Here is a 24,414-nt window from a genome sequence, read left to right on the forward strand (position 1 = left end):
TTTTTTAAGCGCTGCAAAAAAATGTCCACAGAATCTCAATTGAACTCTTTCTTTGGTGATTAAAAAAAACTCCTGAAACCCGAACTGGGACTTTTAATAATGGGGCGAGAGCTTTTGCCTCAAAAGATTTGAACTGCTGGTAAATACATTTCCTCTAATCTGGAAAAAAAAAAAAAAGCACTCGCTGCCGAAATCTGGCTAGACTTCATAATAGCATACCTGAATACATTAAATTATATTTCCCGTCCATGTAATTATTGCCTGTACTCAAGTTTGCCTTTTAAGAAAAAAATATACTCCAGTTTTGTTACAGCCAATTGTGCAGAGTTCTCTAATCTGGAACAAACCTCTACAGATCTTCCCTTTGTCAATCAGACAATTACACTGCAACAACAATAATAATAATGGACGGGACCTTGGAGGTCATCTAGTCCAACCCCCTGCTCAGGCAGGAAACCTTATTACCATTTCAGACAAATGGCTATCCAGTCTCTTCTTAAAAACTTCCAGTGATACTAATCACTATTGATCAAGTCATGCTGAAGAGTGATCAGCAAAGGGCCTGCCCTCATTTTAGTAATAGTAATAGTAGTAAAGTTGGAAGGGACCTTGGAGGTCATCTAGTCCAACCCCCTGCTCGGGCAGGAAACCCTACACCATTTCGGACAAATGGCTGTCCAGTCTCTTCTTAAAAACTTCCAGTGTTGGAGCGTTTACTGCTTCTGGAGGCAGGCTGTTCCACTGATTAATTGTTCTCACTGTCAGGAAGTTTCTCCTTAGTTCTAGGTTGCTTCTCTCCTTGATTAGTTTCCACCCGTTGCTTCTTGTCCTGCCTTCAGGTGCTTTGGAAAATAGCTTAATTCCCTCTTCTTTGGGGCAGCCCCCGAGATATTGGAAGACTGCTATCATGTCCCCCCTCGTCCTTCTCTTCGTTAAACTAGACATCCCCAATTCCAGCAACCGTTCCTTATATGTTTTAGCCTCCAGACCTCTAATCATCTTCCCCCAACAATCTGGATCCTCGTTTTACCGACCTCGGAAGGATGGAAGGCTGAGTCAACCTTGAGCCGGTCAGGATCAAACTCCTGGCAGTCGGCAGAGTTAGCCTGCAATACTCATTCTAACCACTGCATTACCACGGCTGTTGGCCTTGACTTACGACTACCATTGAGACGAGAGTTTCCGTCGCTAAGAGGAACAGTTGTTAAGGGAGTCACACCTGATTTTATGACTTTTTCTGCCACAGTTGTTAAGCGAATCCCCTGCAGTTAAGTGAATCACACGGCCGTTAAGCAAATTTGGCTTCCGCCCATTGACTCGGCTCAGAAGCCGATGGTGAAGGTTGTGAATGGCGATCACATGACCCCCTGGGATGCTGCGACAGTCACAAATGCATGCCGGTTGTCAAGTGCCTGTATTACGACTATGTGACCATGGGGATACAGTACCGCAACAGTCCTAAGTTTAAGTCTCGTTTTTCAGTGATGTCATTTTGAGCGGTCGCTAAATGAACGGTTGTAAGTTGAAGTCAACTTGTACCTACTGGTAGTTAGCTAACTAAATGTCTGCAAGCAAGCAAGCTCAGAGAGCACCAAGGTCTCCCATCAAGTTAATACAGTTCTATGGGATCAATTCCTCTAAGTTCCTTGGCTGACCTTAAAAATGCCTGGCAATGTTCTGAAATAATTTCCCCACAAAAGCACCATTGTAAATGTTTGTCGGAGCAGTTGTTCAACTCCTTCCTTGACAAATTCCTTTTGTGTCCGATCACACTTGGCCAATAAAGTATTCTATTCTGTTCTGTTCTGTCCTGTTCTACCCGTTCTACTTTATTCCATCCTGCTCTATCCTCCTCTGTTCTGTTCCGTTCTATTCTTGTTCTATTGTTTTTGTTCTATTCTGTTTTTGTTCTATTTCTATTTAATATCTATTCTATTCTATTCTATTCTATTCTATTCCATTCCATTCCATTCTACTCCACTCCACTCCACTCCATTCCAAATTGCATTCTGCATTATTCTGTTCTATTCTATTCTATTCTATTCCATTCCATTCCATTCCAAATTGCATTCTATTCTATTCTATTCTATTCTATTCTATTCTATTCTATTCTGTTCCGTTCCGTTCCATTCCATTCTATTGCTCCTCCTCCATCTCCCTCTCTCCCACTCTCTCCGTCCCTCTCTTCCCGTCTCCCTCTCTCTCCCTCTTCCTTTTTTTCTCCCCCCCCCCCTTCCATCTCTCTCTCTTTCCTCTCTCCCTCTCTCTCTCAGCCCAATCCACCTCACAAGGTTATAGTAGGGGAAAAAAGGAAGGAGTACAGGAAGTCCTTGACTTACGACCACAATGGAGCCCAACATTTCTGTTGCCAAGTTTCACAGGCCCACGGGGAGGCTGCAACGGTCGTAAATGTGAAAAATGGTCCTAAGTCACTTTTTTTCAGTGCCATTGTAACTTCGGTCTTTAAATGAACTGTTGTAAGTGGAGGACTGCCTGCATTATGTACATTCGCCACCTTGAGCTATTTGTAAAAAATAATAAAGGTGGGATACAGACACTAAATACATCAGCTGTCTAAAGGTCTGGGACAGGGGTAGGCAACCTTGGCTCTTTTAGGACTCGTGGACTTCAACTCCCAGAATTCCTGAGCTGGCATGGCTCAGCATGGAAACCTCTTCATTTCTCCTCAGCATGGCTGGCTCAGGAATTCTGGGAGTTGAAGTCCATGAGTCATAAAAGAGCCCAGGTTGCCTACCCCTGGTCTGGGAGATCCTATTAAGAGAACCATAATTTCTAGGTTGAATCGTTCAAGCCACGTGTAGTTATGCTTCAAGAAATATGCATACAACTTGGCAAAACACTGGGAAAGGCTAAAATGCCTTTTCAGCCTTCCATCCTTCCGGGGTAGGTAAAATGAGGACCCAGATTGTTGGGGGCAATGTAAATAAATAAATAAATATATATATATATGTATATATATATATATATATATATATATATATATATATATATATATATATATATACACACATACATTGCTTACTGGTGTACACCGCTTAGAGAGTGCTTGCACTTAAAGCGGTATATAAGTCTCATAAATAAATAAATGCCATCACAGATCTCAATATAAGCTCAGGTCAGTCCCAAATAATTCCACTTAAGTCCACACCAGAAAGGTACGTGAAGTTTGTGCAAAATCCTTCCTCCTTAAAAGAATGGGAAAACGTCCGCTTGCGAGAGAGAACTTGCTCAGAGTTTGTTGCTGGGAGCTTCTGGTAACTCCGAACAACCAAGCTGCAAACACACAGAAGGAGAAAGCATCCCTTATCATATTTCCGCGCTCAAGGAAGCATCAGGCTAAGTTCACCTGGGTGCCTTCGAGCCAAAACTACAACTGGATCTATATCAGCGCCTTGGGAGGTATGGTATCATTCTAACCTTAAAAAAACTCTTTGTGTTCATAGCAAAAATCAAGGCATTTAAGAAAAAAAATGCTGTTCAATTAAGGGGGATGCATATTTCAGTTCTGGGACTCATTTGGGTTAGTGGTGTGTTAAAATCCAAACGTTGAAGCTAAACGAAAAATGTATTTGACTTAACAACCACAGTTGAGCCCCAAATTTCTGATTAAGTGAGTTTTGTTCCATTTTGCAGCCTGTCTTGCCACCGTTGTAAAGGGAGTCACTGCAGTTATTAAATGAATCTGGCTTCCCCATTGACTTGGCTTGTGAGGTTGCAAAACGTGATCACATGAAGCCAGGACACTGCAATTGTCATAAATACGAGTTAGTTGCCAAGTGTCTGAATTTTGATCACATCACCATGGAGATCTGCAATGGTCATAAGTGTGAACGATGGTCACAAGTCGCTTTTTTCAGCACTATTGTAACTTTGAACAGTCTCTAAAAGAAACTGTTTTAAGTCAAGGGCTACCTGTATACAATCTAAATGTTTAGCCCAGGGGTCTTCAAACTTGGCCCTTTGATGACTTGTAGACTTCAACTCCCAGAATTCCTCAGCCAGTGTGCCTGGCTGAGGGATTCTGGGAGTTGAAGTCCACAAGCAGGGGTCTTCAAACTTGGCCCTTTGATGACTTGTGGACTTTAACTCCTAGAATTCATCAGCCAGGTGTGCCTGAAGTCCACAAGTCGTCAAAGGGCCAACTTTGAAGACCCCTGGATTAGCCAAAGCCACGATGAACATAGCCCAATTCTCCATATGTTCACTCTGAAAAAATTACACTGACCAATCAGATAGAATTATTGATGAACATTTAAGATATGGAACTATTATTAAGGGGAGGGTCCTTTTTTAAAAAAAAATAACGGAAAAACATATTTAACATATGTTAGCATATTTAACATCTTTTAAAGATACTGTATGAAAACATTTCTTAAACTGGGCAAGTAAATAGTGGTAGAGGAATAGACGGGATATCTTAAGATAAAAACAAAGATTTCCCTTTGTGCAAAAACAGGATATTTGACATATTCCTAAGCATATGTCATTGACGGATTGATTGGTTGATTGATTGACTCATTATGTGCCATCAAGTAGGCACTCAGATTTTCTTCAGGACAGTCTGTTCCCAACCTGTGAAGAACTTATGGTCCTAACAGTCCATCCACCTTGTTGACGTTCATCTGACAGAAGGGAATATATGTAGCTCAGGGTTGAGTGTGGGGTCCTTGGTGTTCTCTGAGCTTGGTGGCTTTCTTGCAGATGCTTCATTACCCAACTAGGCAACATCATCAGTGCTAGAAGGGAATGTGAGGTATACTCCCTGTTTTTACTCGTGGCTTTCCCTCTCAGTGTTTGTGGGAGTGTTTTTGATGATGCTTAGATTACGCTGTTATTTACTATTTAGAATAGAGTAGAATTAGAATAGATCTGGAAGGGACCTTGGAGGTCTTCTAGTCTAGCCCCCCTCCCCCGCTCAGGCAGGAGAACCTATTCTGTCTCAGACAGGTGACTGTCCAGTCTCTTCTTGAAAACCTCCAGTGACTGAGCGCCCACGGTTTCTGGAGGCAAGCTGTTCCACTGGTCAATTGTCCTCACTATCAGGAAGTTTCTCCTTAATTCCAGGATGCTTCTCTCCTTGATGAGTTTCCAACAAACTGGCTCAAACTCACCCAGCCGCCTTGGCTCTCCCCTTGGCTGCATTCTTTAAGAATCTCTCATTCCTCACTGCAAACAGTATTTTCTAATCCAGAAAATGTTTATAGAGCTGGTTGCTTATATATATATATTTTCATTATGTTCCTGATACTTGAAACAACATACAGGGAGCCCTCGACTTACGACTTTTGCAATGGAGCCCCAAATTTATATTGCATAGCTGGCTGAGGAATTCTGGGAGCTGAAGTCCACAAGTCATAAAATCATCAAGGTAATAATAATAATAATAATAATAATAGTAGTAGTAGTAGTAGTAGTAGCAGTAAAGTTGGAAGGGACCTTGGAGGTCATCTAGTCCAACCCCCTGCTCGGGCAGGAAACCCTACACCATTTTGGACAAATGGCTGTCCAGTCTCTTCTTAAAAACTTCCAGTGTTGGAGCATTTACTGCTTCTGGAGGCAGGTTGTTCCACTGGTTAATTGTTCTCACTGTCAGGAAGTTTCTCCGTAGTTCTAGGTTGCAGACCCCGGTACAGGCTCTCCTGCTCGAGCAGGGGGTTGGACTAGAAGACCTCTAAGGTCCCTTCCAGCTCTATCCTGATGGATAATTGTCCAGTTTGGAAAGCACTGATGTAGAGTAACCCAGCTCTCCTTTATCACCTATGCGGCACGCAAAGCTTCCGAACGCGTTGTCCACCTGTTCCCGCTCACCTGTTCTCGAGGCTGCCCCGACTCTTAACGCATGCGCAACACTGCTCCCTTCTCCTCCCCCCCCCCGACAAATCAGGAGGGAAACGAAGCGCTCCGGCAAATCCGAACGGGCGCTCGGTTCAGCGCAGGCGCACTGGGCCGCTCCAGCGCGCGGCCGGCTAATGCGGCACCTTCGGTTCTCGGTTGGCGAGCATGACCGCGCAGGCGCAGTAAGGCGGCAGAGGGGCTTCTTCCCCCCCCCCCCCTTCCCCTCCCGTGTCCCCACAGCTGCAAGGCGCGAGCCGGCGCGGCCGTTGATGACTCGGTTTCCCCGTTTCTCCTCTCGGGAAGGGGGAGAAATGGCCGGGACTGGGGCGGGGGAGTCTGCGGGATGAGAAGGCTTTGAAAACGGGGAGGGGGGGAGGGATAAAAAGCTCGACCTCTCTCTTTTTTTTCTCCCCCGGTACCTTCAAACGCTGGTCGTTTCTCCTCAGGAGAGGAAACTGAGGCGAGGGAGCGACCCCCACCTCGAGGGAGGCGGTTTCCAGTCATGGACGAGCAAAGTGTTGAGGTAAATAACCTTCCTAAGGCTTCGTAATTGCGATGATGATGATAATGATAATAATAAAATAATAACAATAACAATAATAGTGTTGAGGTAAACAGCCTTCCTAAGCCTTCATAATTGCGATAATAATAATAATGATGATAACGATAATCAATAATGTTGAAGTAAACAGCCTTCCTAAGCCTTCATAATTGCGATAATAATAATAACAATAATAATAATATAACAACAATGTTGAGGTAAACAACCTTCATAAGCCTTCGTAATTGCGATAATAATAATATAACAATAATGTTGAGGTAAACCGCCTTCATAAGCCTTCGTAATTGCGATAATAATATAACAATAATGTTGAGGTAAACCGCCTTCATAAGCCTTCATAATTGCGATAATAATAATATAACAATAATGTTGAGGTAAACCGCCTTCATAAGCCTTCATAATTGTGATAATAATAATATAACAATAATTGTGTTGAGATAAACAGCCTTCATAAGCCTTCATAACTGCGATAATAATGATAACAATAATAATAGTGTTGAAATAAACAGCCTTCCTAAGCTTTTATAATTGCGATAATAATAATAATAATAACAATAATAGTGTTGAGGTAAACAGCCTTCATAAGCCTTCATAATTGCGATAATAATAATAACAATAATAGTGTTGAGGTAAACAGCCTTCATAAGCCCTCATAATTGCGATAATAATGATGATAATAATAATAATCAACAACAATAGTGTTGAGGTAAACATCCTTCATAAGCCTTCATAACTGCAATAATAATTGCAGTTATGTTAATAATAATTAACAATAATATAAAATAATTATTATTGATGATGATGGTGGTAAGGGGAGATGCTTCTCCCCTCAGACCGCCCCTCCCCCAGAGGTGAGGGATGGATATGTGGGGGAGGGTCCCATCCTGAGTGGGACAGGGGTGGTTGCCCTCCCCCTCCACCTCCAAATGGAAACCCCCGGGAGGACCTTTTTCACCCCACCTCCTCTGCCCCCACAGATGGAAAGGACTCCAAATGAGACTTTTTGCAGAGGGGTCTTCTGAAATAGGGAGGGGGAGGTTGTGCATGTGTGGTTACCAGTAGTCCTCGACTTACAACAGTTCATTTAGGAATCATTCAAAGTTACAACGGCACTGAAAAAAGTGACTCAGGACCGTTTTTCACCGTTACGACCTTTGAAGCACGCCCATGACCATGGGATTAAAATTCAGATGCTTGGTGACTGGTTCATACCTAAGACCGTTGTGTCCCCTTTTGCGACCTTCTGACTGACAAAGTCAATGGGAAAGCCAGATTCACTTCCCAACCAGGTTACTAACTTATCAACTGCAGTAATTCACTTAACAAACATAGCAAGTAAAGTTGTAAAATGGGGCAAAACTCACTTAACAAATGTCTCACTCAACAACAAAAAAAATTGGGCTGAATTGTAGTCGTAAGTCGAGGACTACCTGTATTTATTTGACATAGGTTAAGGTGATTTGTCCTTTCTTATTGTGGGTGGGAATCTAGTATAGTAATCCTTGAGTTATGACCACAATTGAGCCCAGAATTTCCATTGCTAAGCAAGGTGGTTGGTATCAGTGAGTTTGGCCCCATTTTGCCGCCTTTCCTGCCATGGTTGTTAAGTGAATCACCGCAGGTATTAAGTTAATCACACGGTTGTTAAGTGAATTGGGCTTCCCCATTGACTTTTTGTTAGAAGGTCGCAAAAGGGGATGGCATGACTCTTGGATGCCACAACTGTCATAAATATGAACCAGCTGACAGGTGTCTGAATTTTGATCACGTGATCATAGAGAGGCTGCAAGTCGTAAGTGTGGAAACTGGTCAAAAGTGACTTTTTCCAGTGCTGCTGTAACTTTGGTCGTTAAATGAATGGTTATAAATCGAGGACTACCTGTACAGAATTTAAAAAAGACAAAAAAAAATTCAAACCAGGAAAATGAAGGATTGGAAATTTGGCCCTGAAAACAAGTCCCAGGAAGACTGAGCAAGAGAAAACCAGTAGCTCCCTCCCTGGTCCTGAAAAACCAGTAAAGGAAGCTGGCACCTCAGGATAGAGCAGTGTTTCTCAACCTTGACCATTTTAAGGCATGTGGACTTCAACTCCCAGAATTCCACAGCCAGCAATGCTGGCTGTGGAATTCTGGGAGTTGAAGTCCACATGCCTTAAAATGGTCAAGGTTGAGAAACACTGGGATAGAGGCTTGGAAGCTGGGGCCACCATCAAGGAGAGACTCTCCTGCTTCTACCTCCAAACCTTCTGAGCTTCTCTTTCTCTTAATGGAATTGGGGGGGGGGAAGCACGAGTACTAGAAAGAGGGTGGAAAAGGGTCTTTTGGGGGGCAGGTAAATGTGAAATACAGGTGGTCATCAACTTACAATCATTCATTTAGTGACTTTGAAGTTACAACGGCAATAAAAAAGTAACTTTTGATCAGTTCTCACATTAGGACCCATGGTCATAAGCATACCCATGGTTACATGATCAAAATTGAGACACCTGTCAACTGGTTCATATTTATGACAGTTGCAGTGTCCCAGAGTCATGTGATTCCCTTTTGTGATCTTCTAACAAAACAAAGTCATGTGATCAAGATTTGGGCACTTGGCAACTGTCATGTATTTATGATGGTGGCACTGTCTTGAGGTCATGTGATCATCATTTGTGACCTTCCCAGCTGGCTTCAGACAAACAAAATCAATGGGGAAAGCCAGGTTTGCTTAACTGCAATGCAATTTACTTAACAACTCCATTGATTTGTTTAACAACTATTTGTTTAACAACAATCTGGCTGAGACAGCTATTGGCTATTCGTGAGGCCCTTGCACACTGTGGTTGTAAATGCGGCCTGGTTGCTAAGCACCCAAATTTTGATTACGTGACTGTATAATGACCATAACAGTTCCAGTTGTTCAGTGTTGTCATAACTTTGAATGGTCATTGAATGAATAGTTTTTAAATAAGGACTACTGCTACTACTCTGAACTCCTAAAGGCAAAGTAAGATATTAATTTAATGTGTAAACATATAAAACTGAAAACTTTGCATTACACCATATTTCACAGAACTAAGAGAAAGCAAGAATAAAATGTGATTTGTTTCCATATCTTTCTGAATCTTGAAGCAAAAAGGTACTGTGTATAAAAAATGCATTCTGTTGGAATTTGCATTTTATGAATCATATGCATTTCAACCCATCTTAGAAACATACCAGGGGGCTGTGTACATACATACCCTCTTCCTGCTTATAGTAGTGAGGTTTGTATTCTGCAAGATTATAGAGCAGGTGTGTCCAACCTGTGGCCCATGGTCCACATGCAGCCCTGGACCACTTGTAATGCAAGCCCATAAGATTGTAAGCCTTTTAACATTGTTATGTGATTTATATACATTAATTATATTATATATTTTATAGGCGACCCAACATAATTCCACTCATTGCAGCCAGGCAAGTTGGACACCCATATTCTAGAGTGTCTTCTAAATAATTATATGCATACTTATTTTGTGCTCTTTTGTTACAGTGTTAGCAAGATGCTGAAATGTATATGTAGATGCAGCAACCCTTTTCTCCCCCTTTGATTTAAACAATGACATTTAGAAATAATTTCATGTTGGTTCCTCTCCAAACACTGTTGTATAATGTCCTTGAGCAATATAGTTGAGCCTAGGTTTAAGTAAAATGTGGGTTGATATGAATAAGATAATGTGGGTACAATTTACAGATAAAGCTAACACATATTTGTCTTGATTGTGTTTCTTTCTTGCAGAGTATTGCTGAAGTATTTAGATGTTTCATTTGTATGGAAAAATTGCGTGATGCACGCCTGTGTCCACACTGCTCCAAACTATGTTGTTTCAGTTGCATTCGGGTAAGTAATATTCACAAATATGGAGCCATGTTACTCATGTGGAGACAGTTACTAGATTTTGGATGTGTAAATGTTTTTGAAAATACTTCAAAGCAGATGTAAGTATACAGAGATTCTAATTTATTGGCACACTAAAAAAAATAGTTTTAACTTTTTGTTCTGATGCCTGGTTGCCTGCTTTCCATTTATTAGTAGCCATGCCGAGAGAAAATATTGGAATAATGTATACTATTTCCTTAAAAGGAAAGCAGTTCTGAATTTAAACTGATATTCTTCCAAAAGTAAAAATAAATCTGACTTGTTTTCATCTTCTCTTTCAATATAAAAAGTAAATTCCAAAACTAAATTTTGAAAAAAGGTAACTTTCTTTTCAGGTGTATATAGTAATTCCAATATTTTAAATGAAAAAAAAAAACAGTTGAACTTATTCCTGAGATTATCCTTAAATTGTATGTTGCTATTAAACTTAAGAACCCAGAAATTTATTACAGTCACAATTGTTTTGAGACTAGTGATTCTCTTAGAGCTTTTACACATTTAATTTTCTGAACAAAATAGTTAAATAGGGTTGGACCAATATTTAGGATGAATACATTGATAACATACAAAAAAGTGCCATGACCAATTTTCTTGATTAATTGTTAGCTCACGAGTTCATATCCCACCTTAGCCATGAAAGCTGGCTGGATGACCTTGGGTCAGTCCCTCTTTCTCAGACTAACCTACCTCACAGGGTTGTTGTGGGGAAAATAGGAGGAGGAAGGTGTATTGGATATATTTGCTGCCTTGAGTTATTTGTAAAAATAATAAAGGAGGGATACAAATAAATAAATCTGGAGTAACGACTGGGTTTTCACAGCATTTTAGATTAAACTGGGATTGGCTAGCTTATACTTTAGCACGTTCTGGGAATTCAGCTGTTGTCTTAGTATGTTGTATGATCCAGGCTGTTCAACAAGGTATAATTTGGTATTGGGAGTCATTTTCTGAATGCAACAGTATACAGATACAATAAATAGGGATCTTCATGCTTTGAAATGGCAGCATTTATGTGCTGTGTGAATTCCATTCAAGAATGATTTACTTATGCTGAAGAAATATGTCCAAACATATCATAGGATTTATGTTTTTCTAATGTTTCTGGAACTTTCTGGTGTTTTATAACATGCCTGTTTTGTTTGACAGCGTTGGCTGACGGAACAAAGAGCTCAGTGCCCACATTGTCGGTAAGCTTTGGACTGTTGTGGTAACCAAAGCAAATTCTATATTTTTTTGTTGCTGATATTCGCAATACATGTTTGGAAGGAGCAGACAGGTTATAGTTTAAATTTGGCACATGATGGAATGTTACCTCTCTTGACCTTCAGTAATTAATAAAAGTTTAAACAAGATATAATTTTAAAAATTCTCCACAGTTGTCACTCAGTGAGGATAAAAGAACAGTTTTCAAAAGTTCTGGGAAAGAGTCAGCTCCTTTGATGTTACTTAAAATAATTCTCCCTAGGTCAAAGTATAGATAACATGGTTCCTCTAGTACAGGACTTCCTAAACTTTTTGTCATCACACCTCCTTTTACTGTAATCTTAATGTACACTTATCTAAAAATTCCAAACACCAAAATGAACACAAATGGATGGTGAAAACAATACAATGAAACTAAAGATAGACACTATACTTAAAGGTTCCCTATGCCTCACCTGGTATCCGTCTGCATCTCCCCAAGGGAAGCATACTCACAGTTTGGGAAGCTCTACTATAGTACCTTTGACTTCAGATTCTGGGATTCTCATCCCATGAGCATCATGACCAGTGCAAAGAATTGGTCTCTGTGTATGCTGTAAATCTCAAACTTATGAATGCTATATCTTCTTTAAATTTTTAAAGTTCTGGCTATATGCAAGAATTTATTCCCCCCCCAAATAATTTTTTATTCGTGGTTTCAAAATAACTGTTAGGCAACATTTCCCTCCTTGAATGAATATGAAATTATTTACTGTTCTTCATTAATTGGCTTCCTCTGCATGTGGAAGAAATTACAAGGAACATTTCAAGTTAGGGCTCCTGAATTGTAGCTTACTGATGAATGCCTCCAGCTTCTAATACATTCCGTGTTTTTATTAAATGCTTCAGAGGCAGAGAGATTGGATAAAGGTCTTATGCATTTGCATAAGCTCCTGTTTTCGGTTCTGTAATAATGAATATTATTCTATTCTAATTTTTTTCTTAAAAAGCAGGATTTTCACTTAGGACTTTTACTTGCAGAGCTCCACTTCAGCTGCGAGAACTTGTCAATTGTCGCTGGGCAGAGGAGGTGACCCAACAACTTGACACGCTCCAGTTATGTAATCTGAGCAAGCATGAAGAAAACGAAAAAGACAAGTATGTAGATTTAAATGGCCGGTTGACTGAAGGGTTTGTAATGTATTGCCCCTAAATTCGATCATAATTTAGAAATTTTAAAAACGGATGGATTTTTCTCCTGTAAATAGCCATATAAAGGAGTGGATTTACAGTTATGTGAGAAGTTAAAGGGGAACATTGATAGTTTCTGTGAACCCAAAGGTGCTTTTTCATGAGGCAACTGGACCTTCTTGTTTTTCTTTGAAGATGTTTTGCTTTTCATCCAAGAAGCTGCTTCAGCTTTGATTAGATGGTGGGGAACTGAGAAGCGAAACGTCTTCAGAGAAAAACAAGAAAGTCCAGTTGCCTCTTGAAAAAGCACCTTTGGGACAACCGTGACTTGGATGACTGAGAATCTCTATAGATATTTACTGTGAAGTTTTTTTTCTGTAATGAATTTAGGGTAGTATTGGTGTGCCAATCATCCTTCCACTTGCTCTAGTTCAGGGGAGTCATAGAGTTTTTGGGTTATGGGGAAGGTAGGCTTGTCTTAATTTACAGACCCAGAAAGCTATATTTCAGAACAGCAAAAAGTTAAGCTAAGTAAAAACACTGGCACCCCTTCCTATTTCAATGAACAATGTGCTCCATCCACTACGTGATTTTGACTTAGGACTGTAATTGAACCCACAATTTTGCTTGTAAATCATGATTGTAAAGTGGGTTACTATGTGACCAGACCGAATTTTAGTACCTTTTTTGGGGCAGTCGTAAAGGAAATTTTTTCGGTTGGTTTCTGGCAAAAATGTTGTAATTTGTAATCAAGTAACAAATGGTCAAGTTAGGGTTGCCAAGCAAGGCAGGCCAGTTGCCACACATCCAAAATGTAGTCATCTAACTGCGAGGGAGGGCAGATGTTGGAACTTCGACTCTGGGTGATAAGTAACATTTTCCGGGTTGGTTTGTCACAACTTTGAACGGTTGCTATGTAACCAGTCTTAAGCCAAGGACTACTTGTATAGCAAAAGAACTTCCACAGTTTTGTATTCTTACAATGGTAGTAGGTATCTCCTTGACTGGTGCATACCAAACAGACCCACAGTTTAGGGTGGAAAGGTTCACTGAATGAATGTGTTTTAGGAGGAAATGATCACACACCAAGCACCCTTCTGCCAAAGGAGGCTTGAGCTGAGGTTAAACATAGGATTTATAATTCTTAATTAAGGATGACGTAGATCATGGCTTTTCAACCAGTGGTACCCGTACCACCTGTGGTACTTTGGTACCTGGCAGGTGGTATGCAACCATCCTAGAAAAATGGTAGTGGGGGAGGGGAATGAGCTGAACCGGTGACAGCACCGCACAAGCCTGAGCAAGAGATGGCTGGAGCTGCAAGGCTGTCAGGACTCAGCGGAAGCGCCAGGATCAGCGCCAGGCCCCAGCTGGAGCTCGGCACTGATCCTGGTGCTTCTGCTGAGCCCAGAAGAAGCGTCGATCAGCTGGAATGTTGCAGCATCTCCAGGGTCTTATGATTTACATTCAGATACTTGGCAACTGATTCATATTTATGACAGTCACAGTGTCCCAGGTTCATGTGAAGTGACCAAAACCTGCTGCAACCACCCAGCAGACGGGGGAATAGAAACCAAAACACCCCCCACCCCACCCCTGCTGCCAATCCTCCACAGAAATGCTTACAACAATGGAAAACTCGGACAGGAGGAAGAGTGCCGCCGGGCGGACAGGCAGGTGACTTGCTCAGCTGTGGCTTGGGGGGCACTTTTTTCAGTGCCATTGTAACTCCGAACAGTCATTAAGTGAACTGTCGTAAGTCGAGGACTACCTGTACTTTATCAGTTTTTTTCCTTTTTTCGGGGGGGGGGGTCATCAAGTTTTTGACACCTTGCTGGGCGACTGGTGGTACTCGGATATTGCCATATCCTAAAAGTGGTACAATGGGTGAAAAGGTTGAAAAGCCCTGATGTAGATAACCTGGTAGCTGTCCTCTAAGGAGCATTTGTAACCAAATCTCTGTGCTCCTGGGACTATGAACATGTGCTCTCACAGGATAGCATTTGAGTACAATTTGCATTCCAAAGTGCTGAAGCCCCTATCAGTCAGCCAACTTGTAACGAAGAAGGGCATCAGGAATATAAACAGAGAAGCCGACTTCTTCCGTTCAAGCAAACTGGAGCTTGGTGGTTCTCCAAGCATCCCATTCGTCCTTGTCCTAAGCCAACCTGGAAATTTGCCTAGAATAGAAGAAAGCATTTGATGAAAGGATAGAAAATAAAAGAGCTTTTCTTTGGCGCAAGGACAAAAAGCCCTTGGGGTGATTTCATAGATCGTCACTCAGTCTCTGTTGAGAAGCTAAGCTAATTTGTAACCTAAACATTGTAGCTGGAACTGCTCAGTTTCTATGTGTATAACTAACATGTATCTTGATAATGGAAAGTCTGAATTAAGAGCTTGTGAAAAGCAGATGGGGGCCATGGGCACTTCTCTCTTTTTATAATTTTTGTATTAATTTTTTTTCTTAATGTAAAATATATACATTTTTATCAAACATTTTCCTTTTTTAAAAAAAACAAATTTTATTGTTTTTTTTTAGTTTTTACATCAAGATGCTTAGGAAACAACGTTGAGATGGGGACATCAAACATCCAAAAGCAAAATCATACATATATAACTCAGGTTAATTCATTAAAAGTTCCCTCTCTATTTCCCTCATATAATATTACATATTCAGATTAATACATTTCTAAATAGAGTTCAATCAATCAAATGAGGCATCAATCACATTTCAGTTATAAAAATCCAAATCCAAATTTTTAAGCTTTACTAATTTACAGTTACCGTATTCCAATTAGCCTTGAATAAACATATTATTAACACTTTGGGTATCCCTCATTTCCCTTTTCCCTAACATAATAATTATATCTAGAATAAATATATTATTCCAATAATAACATTCTTATATTTTCCACATATAATCTATTTCTTAATCTAATAAATCATTTATTAATACCATTTCTTATCACAAATCCCTCTTATTCTCCTTCTATTACAAAATAATTGTCTTACTTGAAATAAAAATATCAGTCCAAAAGATAACATTTCTATCTATTTTAAATATATATTCTATCAATCAATCTATATCTATAAAAAGTCTTTTTAACCCATTAAATAAAGTTTACCCCTCCAAATAATTATCATATCTAAAACAAAATATTATTACAAAGGATATCCTCTTACAGAATTCACATATTCTGTTAGTTATTAAATCAGTCAAAAATCTCTAAAGCTTTTTTAACCCATTAAATGAAATTTTAAAACACATTTTTAAATTTAATTCTAGGTTTCTTTCTGTGCCAAACCGGTTTCCATAGTAAAACTTCTGCGTCATCAAACCTCAATATTTGAATAGAGGCATTTCTCGACACTTCAGACTGGTCAAAGTTCTCTTCCCTTTCTTCCAGTGTCATCTGAATAGTGTAATCAGTTTTATTCCATGTTGTAATTACTAGTTGATTGTCCACGTTATCACAATTTTCAGTGACTTGTGTCTGGATGTCAGTCTCTGTTGTTTTTGACAATTCAGGTATCTCAATTAAAGTTATTCTTTGATCATCAAAATTCTCCATAAATTGTATATGGGGTTGTGTAAAATTGATTTGCTCAGTAGTTTCCACAATTTCTCCCAGTATAAATTCATAGTTAAGTTGTAGGTATGGTTCCTCCATCTCTTTAGGTTGTATATATTGTTGAATAGAGGCCTCTTTGGAGTTACTCTGTTCCTCTATTGTTCCTTGGCCTATAGCTTGATCCATTACAATTTGAGAATCAATTTGTGATTCTGAAAAGTCATCTTTAATTTTTCTCCAAGACTTCATATACTCCATAGCTTCCAAGATTTTTTCCAGTATAAGTTCATAATCAAGCTGTGGGTAAGATTCCTCCATTTCAGTGGTGAAAAAATCTTTAATATTTTAGTGGAGGCTATATTTAGTAAGAGTCAACAAATATCCACCTCCAATTTCTAATAGACAAATTCACCACCCAGCTGTTTCAAGTCCTTTAACTTTTTCCTTTTATTATCATTTGAGGGTCAAAACCATTTTCAAACAGCAAAAAGAAATACAGTTGCAGTAACAATTTTTGCCACAAGATGTCCTCAGTAAACAGTAAAGTCTTTTTTCCAAGTTAATAAATTTTTGTCTCATTAGAAAAATAGAAAAAGAAAAACATCTCCAACATAATAAGTAGAGTAATAATAATGTTCAAAGGTAGGAATTTTTTCAGGACCCCTAAGTATCCAAAAAATTAAAAAGTCAATAAAAAATTAGCTGTTTTATTTCATTGGTTTCCAGAGCTCTTTTTCCCAAGTACACAAACGCCACTCTCTTAAAGCAGGGAAGTAGTTCAAAAGCTTTTTACAGGAAAGTAGTTAGGGCAAAGAGGGGGAAGGAAAGGTCTCACCCGGATTCTCCATGGTGGTTCTTTATGTTTAGCTGTTCTTCTGACTTTCAGCTGGTGCAGCTAGGTGATCGGCCATTTTGCTGGCTGATCTTTTCTCCGTCGGCCCTAAGGAGCTGGCTCAGACCGCGGAAAGAGCTGCCGCCCTTCCGCAGTCAGACGAGGGCCTCCTCGACGGTGGTCGCCCCTCCAGGGCGACTTTTCGACCCGATTAAGGGTCTACCGGTGAAGGGAAAACAGCCAGCAAAGAGACGAGTCTCTCCGCACGACTGCGTACTACGCATGCCACGATCCAGAACCGGAAGTCTTTATCAAACATTTTCTGAAGATAAAATATAAATGAAAATGAAGACAATGGGGAAAAAGTAAGGGGAAAGGGGAAAAGGAATAGAGTTGGGGAAAGGAGAAGAGGGAGAAGGAGACTTTATTAGAAAGAATTTGTCTCTGGTACAGAAACACTCCGTGTACTTGCAATACAAGAGAAAAAAAAATAACAACTGAATTGCTGACTTGTAATTTCCCCAACAGAGTGTGACTTTACACTGTTTTCCATTTTTAATCAGCATTTCAGCAGTAGCTTATTGTGGCTGATGTCAAGTAAAAATAAGCTCCTTAACAGCAATTCCCACATTATTAAAATGATTGAGGAAAACAACTTATAAGACCGCTTGTTCTATCTGTCTGTAACTGCAATTTTTTCCTTTCTTTTCAAAGGTGTGAAAATCATCATGAAAAGCTCAGTGTATTTTGCTGGACATGTAAGAAGTGTATCTGCCACCAGTGTGCGCTTTGGGGTGGAATGGTGAGTAAAGCTTTATATGTACAGAGGAAAAACAAAGAGTTATCTGCACAACGTTGATTCTATAGAAACAGAATTATTGTGCTATTGAAAAGTTGTGATTACAGGTATAGTTTCTGTGGAAGCATTGTAGGAGGTAAGTCTTTTGTAGCTTAATATGAAATTACAGGTAACCTTTGACTTACAATCACAATTGGGACCAGAATTTCCATAGCTAAGCAAGGCAGTTGTTAAGTGAGTTGTACCCGATTTTATGACCTTTTTGCCACAGTTGTTAAGTGAATCATTATGGTTAAGTGAATTAACAGTTGTTAAACAAATCTGGCTTCACCTATTGACTTTGCTAGTTGGAAACCAGCTGGGAAGGTGGCAGATAGTGATCACATCAGCCCAGGATGCTCCAACTGTGTGTGTGTGTGTGTGTTTGTGTGTGTGTGTGTGTGTGTACATACACATAATATAAATGTGCGCAGCCGCACTTCAGCAGCAAGACTTACGCGCCAAAGAGCTGGGAGGAGGGATTTTTGAATTTCAGACCCAAACTGGCTTTTAAACCAAAGCCGGAATTGTTCAAACTAAATGCAAACGAGTGGGTGGTGAGCGTGCTATATATACGTTCTAAGTACCGACCGTTAAAATGGTCACACAGTTGTACAGATGTGTTCTCCTCATTTTCAGCCCTTACTCTGATGACGTCAACAGCTAGTTGACGAAAGCTCAGTAATAAAAAAAAGGCTATTTTATGTCCCGGAGTTCATGAATCTCATTGATTTTTAAAAATGCCTATACCTGGGATTCAAATATTTAAAATTATCAAATTATACACACACACACACACACACACACACACACACACACACACACACACACACATTGAACAAAATTCTTCAAGTATAATATGCATGTAATAAAATGTATTAGCCTGCAACAAGGATATAAAGTTCTATTTTATTTAAGGATGGGTTACAACCAGAAAATCTTTCTCCTCCTATTTAACACCTAGTGACACCAATTCCCTCCCTTTTGGCAGGGATTTCTTAAATGACTCTTACTCTGTTCTACTGTGCTAATGTGTAATGTATGATACAGCTTTTAAAATTAATTAATGAAGATTAACGTTGACAAGAAAAGCATGTCATGTACCTTTTACTATTTAAACTAGTGGTTCTCAATCTTTTTAATGCCGCGACCCCCCAACCGGTCGTAAGTCGAGGACTACTCAACCGGTCGTAAGTCGAGGACTACTCAACTGGTGGAGCACCGTTTGCAGAATGGGACTTTTGGCAGGCTCAGCAGGGCAGAGACAGCCTGGACAATTCCTATTGGCTTTTGAAAGCCAATAGAATTAGACTCTATTCAAGAGAGTCTATTCTATTGGCTTTCAAAAGCCAATAGAATCAAAGGGAGCACAGCTAAGGAAAAGGGGGAAAAAATGGCGGACTGCATTGTTTGGCGACCCCCGTGAAATGGTCGTTCGACCCCAAATGGGGTCCCGACCCACAGGTTGAGAACCACTGATTTAAACCTTGAATTAAGTATTTATAAGATGTTTCTGTTCAGTGGTTCTCAACGTTTGTGTGACAGTGACCCCTGTCACACAAACGTTCTGCGCATGCGCGACGCCATGCGCACGCGTGGCGCCCCCATGCGTGACGCACGCGCGGCGCCCCCCATGCGCGGCGCGCACGCACGGCGCCGCCCCCTGGGGGGAGAAAATGGCGGATCGCCTTCTTTGGCGACCCCCGAAAAATGGTCGATCGACCCCAAATGGGGTCGCGACCCATAGGTTGAGAACCGCTGATTTAGCCTTTTCCCCAGAAATATTAACTTCAGACATATACAATGGTTCTTTAATGAGGCAGCAAGAGACTCATCTCATCCTGGACATTCTTTTTTTGGACTATTACCATCTGGCAGACGGTACAGGATAATAAAAACAAAGACAAACAGGCTGAAAAATAGTTTTTATCCCAGAGCTGTAACCATATTAAATGTCTAGTGCAACGTTGAAGTGCAGTATTAGGGGCAGCACAATGGTGAATAGAATGTGGAGGATGTCTGTATATAATGTACTTATTTGTGGTTTTTACTTGTGTGTAGTGTGCACTGTGGACAGCACTTAATTTCACAGTGACAGCACTGTGGACCTAAGTTACACAGTGACAATAAATACATTCTATTCTAAGCTAGGCAGTTTTAGTTCAGTTATGTATTCACTTAGAACCTGAATAGATTTTTGTAAGAAGTGTGACTGGAAGAGAAACCAGATTCAACAGGTTGAAAAAGGCTTTCTTCTAATAATAATCTTTGGGATTCACTTGGGCAGGGGTCTTCAAACTTGGCCCCTTCATGACTTGTGGACTTCAACTCCCAGAATTCCTCAGCCAGGCACACTGGCTGAGGAATTCTGGGAGTTGAAGTCCACAAGTCATAAAAGGGCCAAGTTTGAAGACCCCTGCACTTGGGTAACAGTACAGTGTTTTGAGCTGGTATAATGAAGCTACCATACTCATTGTATCTTTCTAATAGCATGGCGGGCATACTTTTAAGCCCTTAGCGGAGATATACGAGCAGCATGTCACCAAAGTGAATGAGGAGGTGGCAAAGCTTCGCCGAAGACTCATGGAGTTAATAAGTTTGGTACAAGAAGTGGTAAGAGCAACTCTCCCAATTTGGTGAATGTGCAATTCTGATATTCTCAAAGCTTTGCTGCTAGGGTTATTGTTTGAAGCTGGAGGGTGCTTCCTAACCTTGGGAAAGGAGGACGAGGTGAAAGAAGCAATTGCCTTCCAGGTTGAACAATAATAAACAGATTCTCAGCTTTCATTAAGAAGAGATATGAGTCTCTCTCTGTTTCCAGCTTAGCATTTTCAGCCCTTGCAAAAAGTAATACAGATAATCCTCGACTTACAGCCACAACTGAGCCCAACATTTCCATTGTTAAGCAAGGCAGTGAGTCGTGCCTCATTTTACGTTTTGGCCATGGTGGTTAAGCGAATCACTGCAGTTATTAAGTGCAGCTATCAAGCGAATCTGACTTCTCCCTGGACAAGTTGCTATCGGCAATCCCAGGACTCCAGGATGCTGCATCCATCATAAACTGGTTGCCAAGTACTGAAGTTTGACCACATGACTACAACAGTCATAAGTTTGAGAACTGATTATAAGTCGCTTATTTTCAGTGCCGTTGTAACTTTGTTGTTAAGTTGAGGACTGCTTTTATTCTAGAGAAGAGGCTTCCTGGTTAATGTTTTCAAGGTGGGAATGTTTTTAATGCTGCTCCTTTAAAAAAAATAAAATGAGCAAAATGTCATCAATTTAACACCTCCTAACTCCAGGTTATTTATTATATATGTGTGGCAGCAGCCAGACAGTGGTTGAGAGACTGTGAATAATAAAGCAGTCACACCTGTTTTTCTGGGTTTAGAAGGGGAATTAGAGTTATGTATAAGAATCATGAGGTATAATCCAAGGTGATTTATTCTCCTGATATATCATAGAGGGGGGAGTAAAAGATCCCAGGGACAGAGGCAGATGTTTTATATGGCAAGGTATAAGTTTTAGTTTCTCTTCCCTTCTATGCGGGCTTCTCTCTTTCCAAATAAAAGTGTTACCTGAGACAGAATATCATTTAGCTGCTCAGAAATGGTTCCAGCCTACACTTTCAGTTTGATGTTGTGGTTAAGGCAGAAACTGGGAGATTGTGAGTTCTAGTCCTGCCTTAGGCACAAAGCTAACTAGGTGACCCAAGCCCCCAAAAGGAGGCAATGGCAAACCACTTCTGAAAAATCTTGCCCAGAAAATTGCAGGGACTTCCCCAGACAGTCTCTGAAGATCAGACATGTTTGAATGGAAGAAAAAAACACTTTGTATTTCTTCCATTCAAGCGGTTATGCAGGTGCGAGGAAGTAGCCAGATGTAGATGCAAAGCCACTGTTGAAGTTAGAGAAAGATGTGGCTGCTTTAATGATTTTGAAGGTGGTGCTACGTATGCTCTCCCACATGTTCAGTTCACTTCTGTTGAAGGATTTGCACAACCTAGAACAGTGATGGCGAACATTTTAGAGACCGAGTGCCCAAACTGCAACCCCAAACCCATTTACGCATCGTTGAGTGCCGGGTGGGTGTGGCCTATTGGCTGGGCATGGTCAATTGGGTGGGCATGGCTGTGGTGGTAATGGCAGACTGGGTGGGACTAAAAAGTTCAATCAATCAATTTCAACTTTGCAAGATCTTTTTTTTTCCCGCGAGAAGTTGAAATTGACTGATTGAACCTTTTTTTTTTTTTTTTGCACACGGCGGCAGAGGCCTAAAGCGAAAAGGTTTTATAAAACCCAGATGAAGGCCTAGGACTGGGGCGATGGCACGCGTGCCCACAGAGAGGGCTCTGAGTGCCGCCTCTGGCACCCGTGCCATAGGTTCGCCACCACTGACCTAGAATGTTGTATCCATGTAAAAAAGCAAAAGCTATCCAGGCAGTTGTAAATTGATGCCATATTTTTTCAGGAAAGGAATGTTGAAGCGGTCCGCAGTGCGAAAGATGAACGTGTTCGGGAAATCCGGAATGCCGTGGAGATGATGATTGCTAGGTTAGATACACAGCTGAAGAACAAACTCATCACACTAATGGGTAGGTTTGGCTTTTGGGGGGGTTACATTTTAGGACAGGGATTGAACTTAGCACGACAGATATTGAGGGCTGGGTGCCAGTGGTTTCGGAAGTTTAATTGAACAATATAGGTAGTCCTAACTTAGCATCACTCATTCAGTGATCAAACATGACAGTACTGAAGAAGTGGTACTTAACGATGGTCCATTGCAGCATCCCCACAATCATATGATTGCAGTCAGGGCACTTGGTACCTGGCTTATGATTATGATGTCACAGTATCATGTGGTCACCATTTGCAATTTTCTTTGCCAGCTTCGTACGGGCAAAATCAAGGGGGAAGCCACAAATGGTGACCATGTGAGGTTGTTGCTTAACAACCCACAGTGATTTGCTTAACAATGGCAACTGGAATTTCCAATGGGATTATGTTATGTTGCGCTTTACAGCCGTGTTGCTTAGGAATGGAAATTACGATTGCCATCATTAATTAAGGACTGTGTTTAGATGTGTTTGAGTCAAAAAGAATGGAACTTCTCATTATATTTTTATTTATGTATTTATTTATGTCTCTGATGCCTCTGGCATTGGCCTGGTCCCTACATCATGTAGCAAGGCATTAACAAGGTGTTTGTCTCCTCCATCTTCTAACAGTTCTACAATTAGGCAAGAAAAACCAAATGTACAGGTATAGTATAGGGGGTACCTTGCTCAATAGTAGTAACTGTGAGAGGGACCTCGGAGTCCTAGTGGACAATCACCTAAATATGAACCAGCAGTGTGCTGCAACTGCCAAAAAGGCCAACACAGTGCTAGGCTGCATTAACAGAGGGATAGAATCAAGATCACATGAAGGGCTAATACCACTTTACAAGGCCTTGATAAGGCCACACTTGGAATACTTCATCCAGTTTTGGTCACCGCGATGTAGAAAAGATGCTGGGACTCTAGAAAGAGTACAGAGAAGAGCAACAAAGATGATTAGGGGACTGGAGGCTAAAACATATAAGGAACGGCTGCTGGAATTGGGTATGTCTAGTTTAATGAAGAGAAGGACGAGGGGGGACATGATAGCAGTATTCCAATATCTCAGGGGCTGCCACAAAGAAGAGGGAGTCAAGCTATCCTCCAAAGGGCCTGAAGGCAGGACAAGAAGCAACGGATGGAAACTGATCAAGGAGAGAAGCAACCTAGAACTAAGGAGAAACTTCCTGACAGTGAGAACAACCTGCCTCCAGAAGCGGTGAATGTTTCAATACTGGAAGTTTTTAAGAAGAGACTGGACAGCCATTTGCCTGAGCAGGGGGTTGGACTAGATGACCTCCAAGGTCCCTTCCAACATTATCATCATCATCATCATCATTATTATTATTAGAGAAATAGATTATTTTGTAAGAAGGCTGAGTTGCTTATTAGTCAAAGATGGCTTACCCTTGAATTGAAGAGGAATTCTCTTGGCATTGGATTAAGCTATAACTTGATAAATCTGGAAATAATTAGACATTGAAAGCAGAATATATAATTGATGTAAAATGCCTGTTCTGTTTTTCAGTAGAAAGTAGCTCTGCCCTCTCTTGCATGTGACAATCTTTTAGATATTCTGAGGTTGTTCTCATATCTTCTTTTGCAAGCCAGACCTTCCCTGCCCCTTTAAATTTGTGTGTTTTGTTGACTTTATTTATTCAGCTTTTATGGCCACAAAACAAATGTTCCTCATTGGAGTTGTATTCCTGAGTCATCATCATCCAGAGAGATTTAGAAAGCACACAAGGAAACTCCAGGATCCCCTGGGGTTTCTTTGTGTCCTTTCTAATCTGTACTAGTACTAGATATAATCCTTTGATAATATTTTCACATGGCTTTCATGTTTTTAATTCAGCACTGCCCAGAGTAGTTCTCTGAATGAGATGGAGG

At 40.6% G+C, this 24,414-nt stretch overlaps 1 protein-coding gene across 5 annotated transcripts in view; it reads left to right on the top strand.

Annotated features, from left to right (window-relative positions):
• The first annotated feature begins 5,910 nt into the window (after positions 1–5,910).
• The window catches only part of TRIM37 (tripartite motif containing 37), a 71,049-nt gene continuing 52,545 nt past the window's right edge, over positions 5,911–24,414 (top strand). For 2 of the 5 annotated variants that reach the window (XM_039368548.1, XM_039368550.1), the window contains exons 1-7: positions 6,226–6,379; positions 10,175–10,276; positions 11,462–11,502; positions 12,539–12,655; positions 17,807–17,894; positions 20,421–20,543; positions 22,398–22,521. In XM_039368548.1, the coding sequence (XP_039224482.1) occupies positions 6,359–6,379; positions 10,175–10,276; positions 11,462–11,502; positions 12,539–12,655; positions 17,807–17,894; positions 20,421–20,543; positions 22,398–22,521 (616 nt within the window). In that variant the 5' untranslated portion in view covers positions 6,226–6,358. Of the gene's footprint in view, positions 6,039–6,224; positions 6,380–9,833; positions 9,853–10,174; positions 10,277–11,461; positions 11,503–12,538; positions 12,656–17,806; positions 17,895–20,420; positions 20,544–22,397; positions 22,522–24,414 lie in introns of those variants that run through there. The other 3 variants (XM_039368549.1, XM_039368552.1, XM_039368551.1) reach the window with 3 other exon arrangements.

Source organism: Crotalus tigris, unplaced genomic scaffold (genome assembly GCF_016545835.1).
Source record: "Crotalus tigris isolate CLP2741 ecotype Arizona unplaced genomic scaffold, ASM1654583v1 scf7180000020823.416525, whole genome shotgun sequence".
NCBI classification, from domain to species: Eukaryota; Metazoa; Chordata; class Lepidosauria; order Squamata; family Viperidae; genus Crotalus; species Crotalus tigris.